The sequence below is a fragment of the Panthera leo genome, chromosome B4 (assembly GCF_018350215.1).
Source record: "Panthera leo isolate Ple1 chromosome B4, P.leo_Ple1_pat1.1, whole genome shotgun sequence".
NCBI classification, from domain to species: domain Eukaryota; kingdom Metazoa; phylum Chordata; class Mammalia; order Carnivora; family Felidae; genus Panthera; species Panthera leo.
The window spans coordinates 115,174,469-115,195,199 of NC_056685.1; the positions used below are offsets into that span (position 1 = coordinate 115,174,469).

Sequence of the window (20,731 nt, forward strand, 5' to 3'; positions counted from 1 at the left end):
CAACCTCTCTTCTTGATTTTTCTAACTTAAAATCATCAAGTAAAAACCCTACCTTCTTTGATCTCAAAAATAAAGTCTTGACCTCACACAGACAGCAGTTAAGAGAGAAACTTAAGAGTTAGAAGAGGAGGGAGATGAAAGTAGGGAAGAAGTCATCTGGTCACATTTAAGTTTCTAGATCCAGGTGTTCATGAGGCTAGTACAAACCCTGTCCTTTCCACAATTTATGTCCACTAAAAATGACCCTTTCTTCACCTGAGTTAGTTGGAGTTGCATGCTTCAGAATTAAGAGTTGACTAGATACTATCTTATTGAAAATCCTTTTAAAAATATTTTAAAATTTTAAATAATTTTAAATGTTTTCATTTACAGGTAATGTTACAAATTTTGCAAACTCATTGTGGGGTGGGGTAACCTTCTGAAATATAGAATACTATTAGAAAAATAATTTTGTTATTTAGTCTAGTGAAGAAACCACTTTAAATAGGATAAGAGACTAGTATGTAATTAATAACTTAAAGCATCTGCCAAAGCGGTGATTAATCCTAATCAGAACAGATATTTGTTATTTGTTAATAGATGGATACTTCTGCTTTACAGGATTTAGACTTTTCAGTTCATTAGCAAGACCTTTCTCTCTATAAGTAAAGAATTTAATTTTGGGGGCAACTGGTTGGCTCAGTTGGTTAAGCATCTGATTAGGGCTCAGGTCATGATTTTGTGGTTAGTGGGTTTGAGCCCTCCCTGCATCAGGTTCTTTACTGTCAGCACAGAGCGGACTTCAGATCCTCTGTCCGCCCCTCCCTCTCTCCCCCTCCCCAACTCGCATTCTGTCTGAGTCTTTCAAAAGTAAATGAACACTTAAATTTTTTAATTTGCGACCTATCACAAATTCTGACTAAGACAAAATGAGATTATGATTATTTAACGAATGACCAAAATAGACCTGGTTTATGTAGCCAGACATTTATAAGTCAGAACTGCCATAGGAAAAACACAATTGTAGACCATTAAAAAAAGTCATGTAAATTTTGCAAATTACTCCTGCTATATTTTATGTTGATTATGTCCCTATTTTAAAATAAGTTGGGGTCAATTATACGTTATAAATGAACTGGAGAAACTGAAGGGAAATTTAAAAAAATTATCAAAGTGACTAATGGGACAGAAAATGATTTCTATTAAAGAAAAGCTAAAGAAATGAATGCTGTTTTATATAGGAAAAAAAGAAAAAAAACAAAACCTAAGGGCCAAATTCATTAGTGTCTGCAAGTAACAACAAGTTTGCTTGACATTTATCACTATGTCAATAGAAGCCAAACCAGGAGAAACAGGCTTCAATTCTCACAGAAAAGACCCTAAGTGGTTAAATGGTGGGACCATAAAGGGATAACATCAGGGTGGCGTTTTCCTAGGAAGAGCGTCTCTCTCCTTTCTAGAGATTGTCAAGGAGATAAAACAACCAACCAAAAAACACCTTACCTGTCTAGAACAGTTAAAAAAATAATGTACTCACCTAAAAGCAAAGCATAGGACAAAATTGGCTCTCAAAATCCATTACAGATTTATGATTCTAGAATTATTACAGCCAACATTTAAATTAATCATTCATAAAACCTGACATGAGTAAATAATACATATATTTCTGCCTGAGGTAATTCCTTCCTGAGTAATGAGAATAATATAACACTGTATGTTAACTATACTGGAATTTAAATTTTAATTTATTTTAATTAAAAAAAAAAAAAAACCCTTGTCCTGAAACATAACCTACACCTTAATGAACATGATTTTTAAAAACCTCTCAACTTTAATCTATAATTATGAAGTCATTTAAGATTTTAGAAATTTAAAAAGCAGATATAGGGACTTCCAGGTAGCTGAAGATAACAGCAGATAACTAGTTCTGTGCTATCCATACGTCCTGCAAAATAATACAAAAAAGCAAAGACAGCAAATAAAGCCACACAAAACCACATCCTTTCCATAACTGGAAGACGGAAAGTGCCCAAACTTCAAAACATTTTTAAGCAAAAAGACGAAAATAATTCTAAATCCCAGCAAGGGAACATTCATGCTCCTGCCTGAAAGTCTTTGCTGTGAGCATGGGCTCAGTGCATTTAAATGAACTTAATTCATATGTTAAAATAAAATGATCTCTAATTTGGCTCCACAGCAAGACCCAACTATATGCTACACGTACAAGACACATTTAAAAAAATGAAATGATTCAGAAAGACTAAAAAGAAGGGGGTGAATAAAGGCATATCAGGCAAATGGAAATAAGAAAATAGGAGTAATGAAGGGCGCCTGGCTGGCTGGTTGGTAGCACATGCAAATCAATCTCATGGTTGTAGGTTTGTGCCCTGTGGTGGGTGTAAAGATTACTTAAAAATAAACTCTAGACAGAAAAAAGAAAGAAACAAAGAAAGAGAGGGAGGGAGGAAGAGGGAGGGGGAGAGAGGGGGGAAGAGAGGAAGAGGGAGGGGAGAGAGGGGGGGAAGAGAGGAAGAGAGGGGGAGAGAGAGAGAGAGAGAGAGAAAGAGAGAAAGAAAGAGAGAGAGAAAGAAAGAAAGAAAGAAAGAAAGAAAGAAAGGAAAAAACAGGAGTAATGACATCAATGTGGAATGCAAACAAATGACATGAAACAACAAAAAGAGAAACACTTTTAAATGTTATAAACCACCATTACAACTAAGATGTAACTGTTATAATAATCTATATACCAAATAATACAGCAATCATCTTTTTGAAGAGAACTACAAGAAATGCAAGGAGTCACAGACAGATACATACAAATAACAGGAGACTTACTCTTATAATTGAACACGTTCCTTTCTAGTCCTTATGTAACGAGTAACAAAAACTGATGATGTATTACAGGTGCAAAGTGAAGTGTAAATTTTAAAAAGACTCACTTTAGAGCTCCTACATGTTTAGTGTTGACATGTAAAATTGTCTCCTTAACTTTTTCGCCGTAGGTGTCTCACTTGCTTAACCCTAGCCCTGGCCTTGATACATTAGGTCACAATGAAAACATTACAGCATTTCATAAAGTAGAAATAATAGAAACACTACTCTCTGATTTCAATGCAGTAAAACGAGAAATTAACAAAGTAAATAAGCAAAAAGCCCTCCCACCTGGAAATTCAAAAACCTTGCTACGGACTGAACTGTGTCTCCCCAAAATTCGTTCTGTTGAAGTCTCAAATGCAATACTTTAGAATGTGATTGTATTTGGAGACAGGACCTTTAAAGAGGTATCTAGAGTTAAATGAGGTTATCTGGGTGGGTCCTAATCCCTATGACTGGTGTCCTCCTAAGAAGAGGGAGAGGTACTAGAGACATATGCACACAGAGGAAACGCCTTGTAAGGACAGAGCAAGAAAGTAACCATCTATAAACCAACAAAAGAGCCCTCAGGAAAAACCAAATCTGCTAACACCTTGAGATCTCAAACATCTAGAGTCCAAACTTCTAGAGTCTAGAAGTCCAAACTTCTATCGTTGAAACCGTCCTATCTGTGGTATTTTACTATGACAGCCCTAGCAAACTATTAATTTTACCTCATATTAAACAATTCCACCTTCTATTAATACATCTATTAATTTTGGGGTGAAAAGGAAAATACAAATTGAATTAGAAATTCTAAAAAGTTAATGATAATTAAAACACTACATGTCATAATCTATAGAATATTTTTAAAGCAGGGATAAGAAAAAGCTCACGTGAGAAACTTCACCAATAAAAATGAAAGAACGAGGGGCGCCTGGGTGGCTCAGTCAGTTAAGCGTCCGACTTTGGCTCACGTAATGATCTCACAGTTTGTGAGTTCAAGCCCGGTGTTGGGCTCTGTGCTGACAGCTGAGAGCCTAAAGCCTGCTTCGGATTCTGTGTCTCCCTCTTTCTTTGCCCCTCCTGTGCTCGTGCTCTGTCTCTCTCTCTCTCTCAAAAATAAACAAAACATTAAAAAAAAAATTTTTTTTAATGAAAGAAAAAACACTTGTTGAGTTAAATTCCTAACTCAAAATTTAACAAAAAAATGAACAAAGTAAACTAAAAGAAAGCATAAGGTATACAACATGATCTTAGAAAACTCTAAACATCTACAAAACAGCTAGTAGAAAACATATGACTTTAGTAAGGTCACAGAATTCAAGGTCAACACATAAAAGTCCACTAACTATATTTCTATATGCCAGCAATGAACAATTAGAAAGTGAAACTAAAAAAAAAAAAAACACTCCTATTTATAATCACATAAAAATGCTAAGAAATAAAATGTAACACAAGCATGACATATTCAATGAAAACTATAAAACTCTGATGACAAAACTTAAAGATGATATAATTAAACAGAACATAGGCCATATTAATGGACTGGATAGACTCAATATTGTTGACATGACAACTCTCCTCAAACTGAGCTACAGATTCATGTTATCCCAATCAAAATCCTAACAAGTCTTTTTGAAAAAGGTGACAGGCTGATTTTAAAGTTTATATGGAAAGGCAAAAGACTTAGAAGAGCCAAACAATCTTGACAAAAAAGACCAAGGTACAGAGGACTTGCACTACCTGAATCACACTTGTGATACAGCCATAGTAGTCAAGACAGTGTGATATTCGTGTCAAGATGGACAAACAGACCAATGTAAATAAGAGTCCAGAAACAGACACATTTATATGGTCAACTGATTTTCAACAAAGGTACCAAAAGAATTCAATGGAAGAAAAGACAGTCTTCAACAAATGATGCTGGAACAAGTGGAAGTTAAAAATGAACGTCAACCATCACCTCACACTACAGAAAAATTAACACGAATTGGACCATAAAACCTAAATGTAAGAAACAAAATACTAATCTTTTAGAAGAAAACATAAGAGAAATCTTTATGACACAAGATTATGCAAAGCTTTCTTTGTTTCTTTTTAATTTTTTTTTTTAATGTTTATTTTTGACAGAGAGAGAGAGAGACAGAGCATGAGCGGGGGAGGGGCAGAGAGAGAGGAAGACACAGAATCCGAAGCCGGCTCCAGGCTCTGAGCTGTCAGCACAGAGCCCGACACGGGGCTCGAACTCACAGACCACAAGACCATGACCTGAGCCGAAGTTGGATGCTCAACCTACTGAGCCACCCAGGAGCCCCTGCAAAGCCTTCTTTCTTAAACAAACAGAACACACAAAAAACACAAATAAGAAAAAAATGATAAAATGGACTTCATCAAAATAAAAAAAAAAATCCGTTTTCAGTAGACACAATTAAAATAAGCAAAGCAAGCCACAGACTGGGAGAAAACATCTGTCAAACATGTATCTGACAAAGTACTTGTATGCCAAATAAAGAGCTGTTATAACTCAATATGAAGATAACGCCCCAATTTTAAAAATGGGCAAAATATCTGAACAGACACATCAAAAATCCACATTACAAGATGCTAAATAAATATCTCCAGCCATCTAGGAAAATCAAATTAAGACCACAGTGATATATTAGTACACATCCACTAGAGTTAAATTAAAAAGATTAACAAGTGTCAATCAAGATGTGTTAAACAAATGGAACTGTCATAGGGGAACTCTCATACGTTGCTACTAGAAATGAAAAATAGCATAACTACATTGTACAACAGTATTGCTATATGTTATAAAACAGCATTGCCATGTGTCATCACTCAGCAAAGTCATTCCCAGATATTTAACCAAGAGACAAACATATGCCCAAAGATTTGTACATGAATGTTCATAGTAGCATTGCTCATAATAGCCCCAAACTAGTAACAATCCAAACGTCTGTCCATCAAAAGGAAAAAGAAAAAGCAAATCACATTACATCCATACAATGGAATACCAATCAGCAATACAAAGTGATCAACTATTGCCATATGCAATAACATGGATAAACCAGGGGGTGTCTAAGGCTGGGGATCGGGGAGAGGTCAACTGAAAAGAGACATGGGGAAACTTTAAGGGTGATGGAAGTGTTCTATGTTTTTACTGTGGTGATTACATAACTTTACACAATTACCAAAAGGCATCAAGCTGTACATTTTTTAAATGGGTGAATTTTATTTTATGTACATTAAACACTAATACAACTATAAAAACTTTATGGCAAAAAAAAAAAAACACACACAGAATCAAGAAGCAGAAATTAATGAGGTAGGAAATAGAAAAACAGTTGACTCCATAAATCAAATTCCTAGTTTAAAAAAATACCGAACTGTATGCTTAAAAATGATTAAAATAGTGAATTCTGTTATGTATATTTTATCACAGTAAAAAGAATAAAATCAACAAAGCAATAGCTGACTCGATAAACAAAGAGGGGAGAAAAGAGGACAAATACAAAATAAGAAATGGTCAAGGGAAGGTGCATTGAAACAAAAGAAATTAAAAAATAAAAATGATATTGCAGATCTCTATGAAGATAAATCTGCAAAGATGAAATAAATAATTTCTCATGAAACACAGATGATTAAAACTGATCCCAATAGAGAAAGAGAGCCTTAACAAGTTGTTTTCTATGGAATAAACAGATACTTATTTCAGAAGTTAAGGTTGTTTCAAGATTACAAAATCCATTAATACACAATATTAATAACGTAAGAGAGGAAAAATCATGATTATCTCCAGAGATGCTGAAAACCTTTGAAAATTTGCAACACCATACCTATTATTGCTACTGTCATGTTTGCCAAATGATGTTTTCCTATTTCCATTATTCTTTCTACATTTATTAGTTGGAATTCTCCTGAAAAAAGCTTTCCTTCTCTCTAAATATTACACATTAGGGGTGCCTGGGTGGCTCAGTTGGTTGAGCATCCAGCTCTTGATTTTGTCTCGGATCACGATCCAGTCGTGGGATTGAGCCCTGTGTTGGGCTCTGAGCTAAGTGTGGAGCCTGCTTGGGATTCTCTCTCTCTCTCTCTCTCTCTCTCTCTCTCCCCGTCCCCCCTCCCCTCTTGTGCTCTCTCTAAAATAAAAATTTAAAAATAATTACACATTATATCATTTGGATCCATAGATTTTTATTTTGTCCTATGGACTGTAATCTTTTATTATAACTTATTTCATTGCTCAAATTGTCTCATATTTGGCCAATGGGTGCTAAAATTAGTGGAAGAATGTATTATGCAGAAGTATGATGAGAAAATTTACATAGTGTCAAGATATTTCCCCATAAGATAATTATATATCATAAAGAGGAAAAAACAGTCACTTTATAATGGAAAAATCTGGCAGACATCACCTTAAACCAAGTGATCAAAGTTAACATCACCGGTAAGGGTAAGGTAAGGGTAAGGTACAAATAATATACCTCCTGATATAATGCACTGAGGACACAAGACTTTGACTTTGGTATTATTTTCGCTAAACATGTTACAACCTGAATTTAATCACAAAGAATTTAAGACAAACTCAAATTGAGGGGTGATCTACAAAATAACTGGCTAGCACTCTAAAAGTAAAGGCAATGTGTGATTCTGGATTGGATCTTAGACCAGAAATAGACTATCAATGGGATAATTGGTAAAATTTGAGTAAGCTGAGTAAGTGTAATATTTATTTTGTTTCCTGATTATATTGATGTTAGTATCTTAGTTCTAATGATTGTATATGGTTATGGAAGATGTCCGTTTTTGGAGGTCTCCATGAATTCATATGGAAATCCTCTGTATGACTGTTACAATGTTTTGTGAGCTCTGAATTTATTTCAAAATGAAGTTTAAAATATATATACGTATATATAACCTAATACTCTGAAGTTCCCTTCTGGCCGACTCTTCTGCCATCTGTGAAGCTCGCAATTTCTCTTCACACTGATCCTTTTCAGATTGTCTGCAGACATCATGTTCCACTTTCATTTTTTCTAAATCCGCTAATCTGTTCTCAAGCTCTAGCCTAAAACAACAGATGATAATTATGTTAGAAGAACTACAATAACGATGATATGACAGCAAAATGTTTTCATTTACAAGAAGACTGAACACAAAGTAAGGTAATTAAGTACTTACTTTTCATCTTGTAATATCACGAGTTTTTGATAACCTTCTTCCTTGGCAGCTTGTACTTTACGTATTAATTCGCGATCCTTTTCTACTAGGAGTGCTTTGTGGTGTTCAACAGCTGACTTGAGAATTTCATTGTCTGACTGTAACCCTAACATTTTTTGAAGGAAAAAAAATATGCTGCATTCAATGTTATTAAGATGAAAAGTCATAACAGCAAGCATCCATAAACTGATTAAGACAATTAAAAGAGCATAGAAAGTGAATCTGGATATATATTCTCGAAGATCTTTAAATCTTTATTGATTGGGGCGCCTGGGTGGCGCAGTCGGTTAAGCGTCCGACTTCAGCCAGGTCACGATCTCGCGGTCCGTAAGTTCGAGCCCCGCGTCAGGCTCTGGGCTGATGGCTCGGAGCCTGGAGCCTGTTTCCGATTCTGTGTCTCCCTCTCTCTCTGCCCCTCCCCCGTTCATGCTCTGTCTCTCTCTGTCCCAAAAATAAATAAAAAATGTTGAAAAAAAAATAAAAAATTAAAAATAAATAAATAAATAAATAAATAAATAAATAAAAATAAATCTTTATTGATAAACCTTATGAAACAGACTAAAACTCAGAGCTAACCATCCTCTCCATTCACACACACTTTAATAAAAGACTATATTTACTCACTTGACTCTTGAGAGCTGGGGACATCAACCCAGATGATATCAAAAGAGATATATAATACTTCACTTCTAAAAGGGTTCTGTAATCTTAGCCCCACAGATAGCATCATCATAAAGCTGGCTGGAAGTAGTATAAAAAATCACAGAAACCTTAAAAACCTATCATTCTAACAGAACTGTCAGGTTTCTGGTAGAAATACAAATTAGAAACTTTCAAGTTTATCCAATGAATTCACAAATTTTCCTTGTATTGATATGGCAAGTATTTTGCACATGGAATAACTAAAATAAATTCATACCTAACTCAAGTTTAAAAAGAATGCAGAACTAAATCATAAACTCTTGAAGTTCCTAAGAAACGTTACTCCCTAACTCTATGGAAACCCATCAATCAATATCAAATAGAAATAAATGATGAAAACACTAATTCATCATAAGCTCTGTCTGAAACTACAGACATCAGTTCAACTAAAGACCCACTTGAGGAAAGTTACAGGCCAAAGGTAGCTTATTTAAACACCTTTTAAGAAAAGTCAGGGGCGGGGGGGGAAAAAAGGAAAGTCAGAAATAGCATAATTCTGAGGAATCATGAAGAGAAGGGCATTCTAAGACTAAAGTGGAACTTAAAATAAGCCTAGGCTAAAGTAGGCTCAATAACAAGCCTACTATCTACATAAAAAACAGAAATTGGGTCTGGAACCCACCTATCTTCCTTACATTCTTTAGACTCAAAACGGTCTGGGACTAATAATCACATGATCTAAATAGATTCAAAATTATAAACCCAGAAAGTATGGATTCCCATTTGTAAAGTCTCATTTAAGTATTAATCAAGTAAATGACATAAACATAAGATTTTTTTAAAAGCTAGATCACAAAATGAACATTCAACATAAATAAAAATAATCCATATGTGCTCTAAGATTAAAATTCAGTCTGAAAATAAAAATTCAGTTTGATCTATTTTAATAATTTGAGTTTATATGTAAAAATAATAGTAAAAAGCATGGGAAATCATATATTACCATTCAGTTCACTTTGAATCTTATTCCTTTCTCTTTCTAGCTCACTCTTAGCTCTTGCTGCCTCCAGTTTGATGTCTGTTATTTCTAGTTTGTTTGAATGTTTAAGTTCTTTTACCTGTTGATAATCAGAAATTGAAATTACTATAGGCCATTAACTGTTACCCAAAAACATCAGTAGAAATGAGAAAATGTTTTGGTAGCAGGGTATACAGTGTAAGTATACCTTCCAAGAGAGAAGGTGCTTCAGTGCCTTGAACAGTATTTGGTATTAAGAAAACAGTCTTTTCCTAACAAAACTCAGTTATTTCTTTACAGATACCTGGGTGGGGGTCATCTGGCTCAATCTTGCTTTAAAAGGTTTAACTGCAAGTACCTAAAATCCAGTAGTCAATGACTGGCTGAAACCTCCCTTTAAAAAAAGTGCTGGTGACATGAAGCCTTTCTAGGTATAAGGAACAGCATATAAGAAGTTATATAGGTGTAGCATTACATAGTATGCTTGGAAAACAATGAGCAATGTGTTATAGTTAGAGCAAAGGAAGGTATGAAATATGTGGAGTGGCAGGAAGTAAACTTTATATGCCATTGCAAAGGTCTGTGTATCCTGTTAGCTACTGAAGGTGGCACAGTCAACTTTGTTTCAGAAAATTAACTCTAGATGCAAATTAAGATTACGAAACTGAAGGTAAGGAAACAATTAAGAGGCAAAGGACTGATAAAGGGGACAAGAAGGAAGAATAAATTGAATTCGGTGATTAAATAATGTGTGTGTGTCTGTGCGTGCGTGCCTGCATGTGTGTGTGTGGCAGTGGGTAGAACAAATATAAAATCTATCTAATTTAAACTTTTACTGCCCAAACCCGATTCTGTTAAAGCCCTGAGTGAATGGAAATAATTGTCAATATTTTCCATATAATTAACCTATCACATACCAGTTTTTAGTTTTCAATGAGACATCCCTTTTGAAAGTTGAATGATTCTAGTTCATAAGTAGTATTCATTCATTCATTCAATAAATATTTACTGAGGACTTATTATGTGCTCTAGCAGTGTTTTAGGAGCTGGGGTTACAGAAACAAACAAGAAAGCTTATTAGTCTCTTCCAATTATCTGCACTACTCTCTAATATTTTCCATATCCTTTCCCTATGGTAAGGTGCTTCTAAAGTTAGTCTTATAGTTAATCCCATAATAAAGATTTAACCAATACAGACATAAAAATTAGATAAACCTGTACTCTGACATATTACACTAATGCATGAAACTACGAAATAAGAGTAGAAAACCACAAATATATACATGCCAAATATGCAAAACAGAAGACGGTGGGAACAGAAGACTAAAGGATAATTTACTTGAGTGCAACAGAAATCTATAAAAATTAAAGATGGGAGTTAGAAACAAATCAGTAAGAGCTCCTAGAGCTAAAGAGGGGAAGAACAAGAAATAGAAGTGTCTTACCAAAAGAGATTCCATCTATGAAAGGTCTTAAAAACATAAGGAATGGTTTGGCCAAAATCCAAAGAAACAGACAAGCAAGTACTGGGCTACCTTTGTACTGCTAACCACATTTAAGATGCACGCTTCCAAATTAACTTATCGATTTTTTAAATGATACTACATAAAATGAATACAGTGTGCTGACATAAGGTTTTTAAACATTTCTGAAGCTCTTTTCGATGAAAGCAAGTCTCACAGAAACTACATGAAAGCAGCTAAGAAACTGCATTTATCTTGATAGCTTAAACTTTCTGTAGACTGGGCTTTACTATATTATAATTTCATGGACAGAATTTAAACCATAATTGTTTTAAAATTTTGGAGAAATATAACTACAGTGAAAATCCAATTTCTATAACAAATGAAATTATAGCCTGCTATTATATACTAACTGTAAAAGGTTAAGAATGACATAGCAGTTAATTAACAAACCACATTGTAGCCTCTCTAAATAAGAGGTGGAAAATTACAGCCATCTTATTTTGCATAAACTTGATTCATTTCAACAAGAACTACTACGAAATCTATAAAAAAGAAAACTATTTCTTAATTCATTTCACCCTGAGATATACTGAAATGAGAAGATATTTTTCAACTAAACTATAATTATTGAAACTGAAAGAATTCTAGACAGGAAGTCAAACAAGTAAAGTCTGTCTTCAGGCCTACTTTTATTATTCAACTAGTGGTATATGCTCAGGCAAAGTATTTGTCATCTCGCATTCACATTTATTCATCTATGGACCTATATGAGTTTAAGCTTTCCTTTAGTGCCACATTTCTATGATCCTAACGTAATGAATGCACTTATACTAGGAGTAAGTATTACATAGCTATGACAGTAGCACATTCTGTAAGTAATCTGAACCAGATCCCAACTAGTCATAATAAACTTTTCTTTCTGACTCTAAATCTCTGGTTCTTCACCTTCTTTGTGATCAGGTCTCAAAAGTCCTAGGAAAACTACAGATCTTTTCCTAAACAAAGTGTACAATGTTAAAATGTTACATATAATTTCAAGAGATGCAGAGTCTTCTAAAGCTCCCTTGGGCTAAGGTACCCTGTTTTTCCTTTTATTTTTCATAATATGTTTTCCATGCTAGCCTTCATGATGCCAATTTATTTAACGCTTTTGACACAACAGGAGCCAAGAATTCAGCCAAAAAATGCAAGTATGCCAAGAATTCAGAAAGTACTACCCAGTAAACTTTAAGAAATATAAACAATGGCAATAGTTTTACAGGGATTCAGAATCTGTTAAATTACACATACACATATACACAAAGACATGGAAGAAAATAATATATGTAAGCAAGAAAAATATGGTTGTAAAAAATGTATTACTCAAGAAGCTCCTGATGCAAATTCCAAAAAGATGTGTGTACTTAAATTCTGATATTTTTCAGAGGTCTGAGATGGTGTGACCTCATTAATGTAGCTAATAAGGATAACTGTGTGGGATGATTTCCTTAAAACTGTATTTATGTTACTGGCATTCTAAAGATCAAATACTTCCTGAGGTAACCACAATTTATCTCATTGAATGTGAAATATCTTTAAGGTCACCATTTTCAGGCCATCTTTGGTAATACTTTTTAATCCAAGACACTGATAGTCATACGGACATAATTCTGTTCAAAACCCTAACATTTACAAATTTGAATAACTTAGACAAATACACCCCAGGTGCTCCTTTGCATTGCAAACAACCATTTGCTAGAGTTGCAAAATATTGATGAAAATTTCAAGTTGCAAAGAAAACTGTGACAATCGTGTTTGAAATATCATTCTAAAATTTATCCTTCCAATGAAATCTTTTTACATGCATGATTCTAAGTGAAAATTTGGTTTGTCTAAAGCTGAAGGGTGGTTTTTAATATGCCATTTATATGCAAAAAATGCAAGTATGCCTTTAAAAAGGCAACTCTTAGCAATACTAGAATTGGAAGAAAGGCATGAGAGAACTTCCTAAATTTACTTGTTTGTGTTTTGCATCTATTTCTTTGTATACTCTATCATTGTAGAAATTCAATGTATACCTCTCAATATGTACACATCTGAATGTATAAATAATCTACTTAGGTTAATCAGGAAGCAATTATATTATTAATTTATTTTCCAGTAGGGCTTACACAACTTTAGGAAGCTGAAAGAGTTCCTAGGGATGACCTACAACAATATTTCATTTCATCTATGAGGAAACTTGCCTAAAGTTCCACACACAGTTATTGACACAGTGAGGAACGAAACTAGTCAATGGGTTCACAGTTCTGTGTTCTAACATTTTCTTATTTAAGGACATCATTGGTGTAAAATCACTGCCATTACTTTCATCACCAGCTACTATTTACTTCATTCAATACTATCATTAATCTTAGAAAAATCCTGTAAGAGGCAGGCATTGTTCCCACTTAAAAGTTAAGCAAATCAGAAGTTTACATAGGTGATGAATGAGATAAATGAGCCAGGATCAAAAGATAGATTTATCGGATTCAGAGCCCACAGACTTTTCCACTGCACTTCAGTACCTCCTCCAAAATGACCAATTTTGGCTAGACTAGAAGACTACACTTGAATCAAAGTATTTCAACAATTAAAAATCCTCCTGCCTAATTTTCACTTCTTCTGTCTAGCATCAGCCATGCCTAACGAATTAAATGACACACCGGCTACAAAACCACTTTGTAAACTGTAAAGTATAAAAATTCAAACAAAAATTTTAAATGTCACTACATATATAATCTGCAAACATGAAAGAGTATGTGTTTGCCATGGAAAAAACCGGGTAGACTATCTCCCAAGGGAGGCATCTAATACATCTAGTATTATGGTTTATGGACTTTCAGGCACAGAAATGACCACTCTCAAGGTTAGATTCACATTAATAAAATTTATAAAGACTGATCTATAAAATCAGAATGTCAGTTACAGTAACTGTGAGAAAAAATTATAATGGATATTAGAACACTCTAAGTCTAAAGGACCAGCGGGCATTTTCTCCCTGTAGACAAAATTACATTGGAAGTCAAATAACAGAAAGTTGTTTGGTGATCATACAATCAGAACAAATGGAATGAAATGAATTGCTATTTTCACGCTTACTAATTAAAACAGATGGGTATATTCCTTTCCACACTAAGAATTATCTCTTCAATGAGACTAGAATCCTTACATCCTACTCACTAAAATTCAATCTTCCCTCTGTCATAAACAGTGCCTAAGTCTTCTTAAGTAATTCCTTGGCCAAGGAATTTATGATGAATACATTACTTCTTCAGATAAACTCATTTCTATTAGAGGCTACAGTAAATTCCTTCTGGTCTGGGAGCCATTTTGTTTTTTAAGGTAATTTTACCTGAACTCTGCTCTGCTCTGATGGAAAATACTTGATTGCATGGATTGAGAAACCAGACTTATTTCCTAGATTTTAAAATACCCCCAAGTACTACCATTAATAATAGCTAATATTTGGGGTGATTATCTATTAGACCTTTTGCTAAGTGCTTTATGCATAATGTTGCATTTAATCTTTGCCATACTCTCTAAGGTAGATATCAGCCTTGCTTTATAAAGAAAAACACTAAAATTTTCAGAGAGAAAGTAAATTGGCTCAAGGTCACACAGTTAGTAAGGAAAAGAAATGAAAGCTGAATCTAGTCTGTCTGACTCCAGAGCTGATACTGTTATTCACCACAGTTTTCTACAAGATACTTTTATCACTGCTATCCTATTTCTGGTTACCAGATTCCTCATATATACTGCATGTGAGGGAGAAAAAACTAAGTTCCTGAGAAAACTTAGTATATAAAAGATGTGCAAACCATTATATATATTCTTTTAAAAATAACATAAATGCAGGGGCACCTGGGTGGTTCGGCCAGTTGAGTGCTTCAGCTTTACCGTTGGGCACGTGAGTTCAAGTTCCAAGTTGGGCTCTGGGCTGACAGCTCAGAGCCTGGAACCTGCTTCAGATTCTGTGTCTCCCTCTCTCTCTGCCCCTCCCCTGCTTGCACGTGCATACGTGCACACGCTCTCTCTCTCACACACAAAAAAATCAACATTAAAAAAAAAACATTTTTAAATAATATAAATGCAGACCATGCTGCTGTTATTAATTTACTCACTTAACAAATATTGAGTGACTTGTGTGCCAGCACTGTTCCAGGAGCTGGAGATACAAGGAATAACAAAAGCAATGTCCCTACTCTTAAAGCTGATATTTGGTCGAAAGAAAAGGGGGTGGGAAAGGACACGAGAGACAAAAAATTAACAAATATAAATACATATCAAATGGTGTTAAGAGCTACGAAGAAAAATAAAGCAGATAAGGAAGACAGACAGTGAGGCAGGAAGAGGTATTTTACAGGTATTTTACAAAGTGAAGAGAAGGCAGGCCTCTCTGATAACGTGCCGTGAGAAAGCAATCTATGAGGACGTGAGGGAAGACTACATCTGGCAGGCAAGTGCCAAAGCCCTAACACAGAAGTCAGTAAGAGTGAAAAGAAGGCCAGTGAGGCCAGAGCAAAGTGAACAGGAGGGAAAATGGACTGTGAGGCCGTGGAAAGACTGCAGAGGCCAGATTACGCAGAGCTCTGAATGGGCAGAGAGTTAGGGGGCTATTATAAAAATCGAACCTCAAGAAATCATGGCTGAGACAAGAGTGGTCACAGAAGAGGTGGCAAAAATTGATCACATTCTGAATGTACTGGAAGGTAGCATGACAAAATAAAAAGAGATCTCGATACAGAGAAGTAAAGTATTAAAATACAAAATTTCTTTGCCATTATGCAGTATCAAGCATTCTAAAGAATGAAGTACAAACATAAGATGACTTACTTTACTGGTCAGTGTATTTATTTCCCGTTCAGCTTTATGCAATTTACTAATTAAAACAGTATTTTGTTCGTTGATTGATTGTAGCTCTTTTTCCAAGCGTTCAGCCTGTAGTTTAGCTGACTGTTTTTCAGCCTTTAATTAAAAAAATTTTTTTTAATTTATTCATAAATGTTGGAATTGTATAAAAATAAGCACTATTTTAAATATATGTATAATCATACTTGCCCCAACTACTCAAAACCTCATCAATACTAACATGCACCAAAACAACAAGAGTTTCCTCAAAGTAACTGGTAGAATTAAAATGAATGATATTTGCTCCTGGAAATATGTAACAAGAGCATCTACACAAATGACATTATCAACAGCCACCACCAAAATACAACTCATAAACTTCTCTCATGAGAGTGTACCTCTGTGTACTCGACACCTATTTACTCTTCTTGCTGACATAATTCGAACAAACATTTTGGGGGTTTCAATGCATCTCAGAAATATAAAAGTATATTAGAAAGTAGAAGAAAGGGCTCATTTGCAGTAGTAGGTGAGAGCAAAAACTCTGAAAATCAAGGGAGATTAAAAAAAGAGAGATTTAAGAATTCAAAATTCTCAATCTGGAGCCTCTGGAAGTATGAACAAAGAGCTCAATAGCTCTTGATCCCATCACATAATAAAGATTCTTAAGTCTGTAAATTTTCAAGAAAATTTCTGGTTGGTAACAGTCATAGTACTCTTTAACTTGAAAATGAAAACTAAATGCTTTTTAAAAATATTTCCACTCAAAATAGTTAAAATGTTTGACATTTAAAAAATAAGCTTCACGGTTTTATAAGATCTCATTTCCTACATATCTTAAATACGATAAGCATATATTCAGGGGCACCTGGGTGGCTCAGTCAGTTAAGTGTCCGACTTCGGCTCAGGTCATGATCTCACGGTTTGTGGGTTCAAGCCCCGTGTTGGGCTCTGTGCTGACAGCTCAGAACCTGGAACCTGCTTCAGACCCTGTGTCTCCCTCTCTCTCTGCCCCTTTCCTGCTCGCCCTCTGTCTCTCTCAAAAATAAATAAACATTAAAAATAAAAATTTTAAAGAGTATATTCAACAAGTAATTCAGAAAAAAACTATTTTCCTCAAATATAAAATGATAGTCTTTGGGCAGGCACAATGATAGCCAAAAAAAAAAAAAAAATCAAAGAAGAAAAAATGCTTCTTCTCATGTGCTTATTCTCATTTCATCTGACAAATGATAAAATTAACTCTTTGAAAGTGTCACAAATGAACCTCCCATCTTTTGTAATCATTGAACTTGTCCTGAAAATCAGCACTCCAAATGACCTCAATAAAAAGCTCTGCATTGAGATCAAACACTGTATTCAATTGCAATCATCCACTTACTCAGTCACTATAAATACATTAATACTGGAAAGGTAGCAACATAAAAGTCTCATTTTGAACTGCCTCATGTCTAAGGTCCAATGATACAATTTTAGTTCAGGAAACCAATAAATACTGTCAGAAGCTTCATCAAAAAATAAAAAGATGACTTCTATTCTTCAAAACATATCAATATTTTGGCTGTACCCAGTTTTTTGGCTGAAAAAAAAATCACTATTTTGCTAGATGCCCACTAGTTCCCTACAAGTCTAATCATTTCACAACTATTCTAAACACACACACACACACACACACACACACACACACACACACACTTTGGATTGCTCAAAATAAATCAAAACTAGTTTTTGATTGCTCAAAACTAGTATATTTGCTATATGTTAGACACTAAAAACCAGGAAAAGTAAGCATACCTAAACAAGGTGGTTAAGGGATCCAGAATATGTCACCGTGGCATAAAAATTATTTTGAGCTGAAGGCATTTGATAATCAATAGACACAGGAAAAGGTTTTTCCCCGAACTCCTCTCTGCTACCAAAAACCAGAGCCACCAAAAAGAATTATAAATCCCCTTGTCTGGGTTTTATAGCCAGTGAAGACTGACTCCTATTTAGGGAGAAGGATAAAAAATCACCTATACAGACACTGTCACAAAACTGTCATATCTCCCATCTATTTTCCTAAGGGCCTGTTTATCTTTCCTAAAAGTCATTTGTGTTCCCCTAAGTGCCTTTTGTCCCCGTCTCGTTTCCCTATTAAGATGGTATGCAGGGTCACCTGGGTGGCTGGGTCAGCTAAGCCTTTGACTTCAGCTCAGATCATGACCTCACAGTTTGGTTCAGGAATTCAAGCCCTGCATCAGGCTCTCAGTGCAGAGCCTGCTTCAGATCCTGTTTCTCTCTCTCTCTGCCCCTTCCCTGCACTCTCTCTCTCTCAAAAATAAATATTTTTTATTTTTATTTATTTAAAAAAAAATTTTTTTTTACATTTATTTATTTTTGAGAGGCAGAGACAGAACGTGAGTAAGGGAGAGGCAGAGACAGAGAGAGACAGAATCAGAAGCAGGCTCCAGGCTCTGAGCTGTCAGCACAGAGCCCGACGCGGGGCTCGAACCCACGAACCATGAGATCATGACCTGAGCCAAAGTCAGACACTTAACCGACTGAGCCACCCAGGCGCCCCAAAAATAAATATTTTTTAAAAGGATGACACGCAAGCCCCAAATTCTACCACTTTGAGCCACATTTTTTCTGTGAACTCCTGTTTACTTACATAAATATCCATCTTTTCTCTTGTTAACCTATTGTCAGTTTAATTCACAATCCCCAATCACTGAACCTAAGAGTATAAGGAAAGTTTTCCTCTCAAACAATGGAAACCAAGAATTTTCATAGAAGAATACCTCTAGGAGTACCAGCCTAGCTCTGCCAGCTCTTATATTTCTCTAACAAACTCAGGAAAATAGTTCACTAAAGACTTACATGCATTAGTACCAAGTTGAATTGTATTACTCTGGCAAGAAGCTGTCATAAGATATAAAAGTATGGTATTTTTATTTAAACAGGTCTTTTGATTTTAATACCTTGAATCCCATGTAAGGAAATAACTATCCAGGAATAAATTGTTCCTTCTGGTTGGAGATGACTTTAATCCTCAGAAACTCAAATTTTGAAAATTTTGCATATTCTACTCTTTGGCATTTTAAGGGTTAAATCATTTTGGCTAGGTGTTTTGGCTCCCAAAGAATAAATAATCCCTTTGTAAATGTAGTAGCATAGCTATTGCTTATGAATCAATAGCTTTCTTCTTTACAAAAAGAATCTATACTCTTGGGACTCTACAAATGCATCAGCATTAGATTGGTAAGCATACATTTGTGCTCTAAAAATCAAAGGCTTGTCGATTGCACTTTCAAAAAAGTATGCCATACTCTACCGGGAAGCAATTAAAATCTTACCTCCAGGGATCTGACTGTAGCCTGTGTCTCAGCCAACTGCCGTACCTGAATTCTTTGGACATTTTCTACCTGAGCACCAGAATTTTCTTTTTCAGCCCTTAATTCGGCTACCTCAGCCTCTAAGCCTTTTACTTTCTGACATAAATGGACTTTTTCTCGAACAAGTTGTTCCATTCGTTTGCTGTCTCTTGTGGGATCAACACTAAGCAGTTGATTATGTAGTTCTTCTTTATCTTTCTCCAGTCCTGCAATCTAGTAATAATTTGAAAGAAAGCACAGAATCTTAAATTAGTGAATTTTCAGTCATGAATATGCTTTACACATCAGTAAATTAAAATTAAAAATTACACAATATGGAAGTTGAGGTGGTAAAAGCAAGTACAAAGGATAAAAACCTAAAATGTCACATTCTTCATTCTGTATTCAGCATGACTCAAATGTGAGGGCAAGGACCTTGTCCTATTTTCCCTCTATCTCCCCATGGTGTCCTCTAAGCACAGGGCTTCATCAGTTGCTAAAATTCAAAATTATAAATAATAGTATAAAAGTAATTAAAAATATGTCAAGTATTTTACAATTCATCAGAACATTATAAAGGGTTTATGCAAGATCAATATGCTGATTGCCACTAAGCTTTTCCTCACGTGACAATACTTGAGCTTTGTCTATACTAATAAAATTATCTATTTCAAGGCCACTTAATTCACAAAAAAGCTGCTTGTCTGTGTAAATACCTACAAATGTGACTGATGAGAGTTTTAAAATGACAGCTGAGAGTTTATTTAGGCCCTAGTTGCACTGATGGCCTAGTTCTTAATTATTAGATTCAAGAAAGACCTAAAAATTATTACTCCAGGGTATGTGGAAAAGTCACGGGAAAACAGGATGAACAGAAACACAAGTGGTCTTCTCATTCATACCAACCCTCACTGCCGGACCCCCCAGGCCTCCAAATCATGGAGTTTCACACTGCTTCCTAACCTCAGAGGCACTTCAGAGGCCCCTCACCTCCAGGAATCAGGGGCCAAGTTATCAGGGTAAAACTCATTCTTTCTCTTCCCTGATCTCCCCAACCACCATCACCACCAAATCTTTGTTAGCCAGAGCAACTCCTCTTTTTCAGTCTCTTTTTATATATGGGGTTTCTTCATGTGATTCAACTGAAAGGAGTCAGCTGTTTAAAGAAAAAAAAACAAAACAAAAAAAAAAACGACTGCTCTTAACAACACTAGAGGTTGTCTGTAGCCAGGATGAGCCTAGAAGCCTCACTCTAACCCAAAAGGACTTAAAGTAACACTCTGCAACATGGGCAAAAGTGACCCAAGAGATGAATGATGGCT

General features: G+C 35.1%; 1 protein-coding gene across 4 annotated transcripts in view; it reads right to left on the reverse strand.

Moving 5' to 3' along the window:
* The window catches only part of CEP83 (centrosomal protein 83), a 120,368-nt gene that overhangs the window by 28,907 nt on the left and 70,730 nt on the right, over window positions 1-20,731 (reverse strand). For all 4 annotated transcript variants that reach the window (XM_042947373.1, XM_042947371.1, XM_042947370.1 and 1 more), the window contains 5 exons: window positions 19,392-19,643; window positions 16,039-16,170; window positions 9,704-9,818; window positions 8,020-8,164; window positions 7,757-7,906 (listed from right to left, as the gene is read on the reverse strand). In XM_042947373.1, the coding sequence (XP_042803307.1) occupies window positions 7,757-7,906; window positions 8,020-8,164; window positions 9,704-9,818; window positions 16,039-16,170; window positions 19,392-19,643 (794 nt within the window). The remainder of the gene's footprint in view (window positions 1-7,756; window positions 7,907-8,019; window positions 8,165-9,703; window positions 9,819-16,038; window positions 16,171-19,391; window positions 19,644-20,731) is intronic.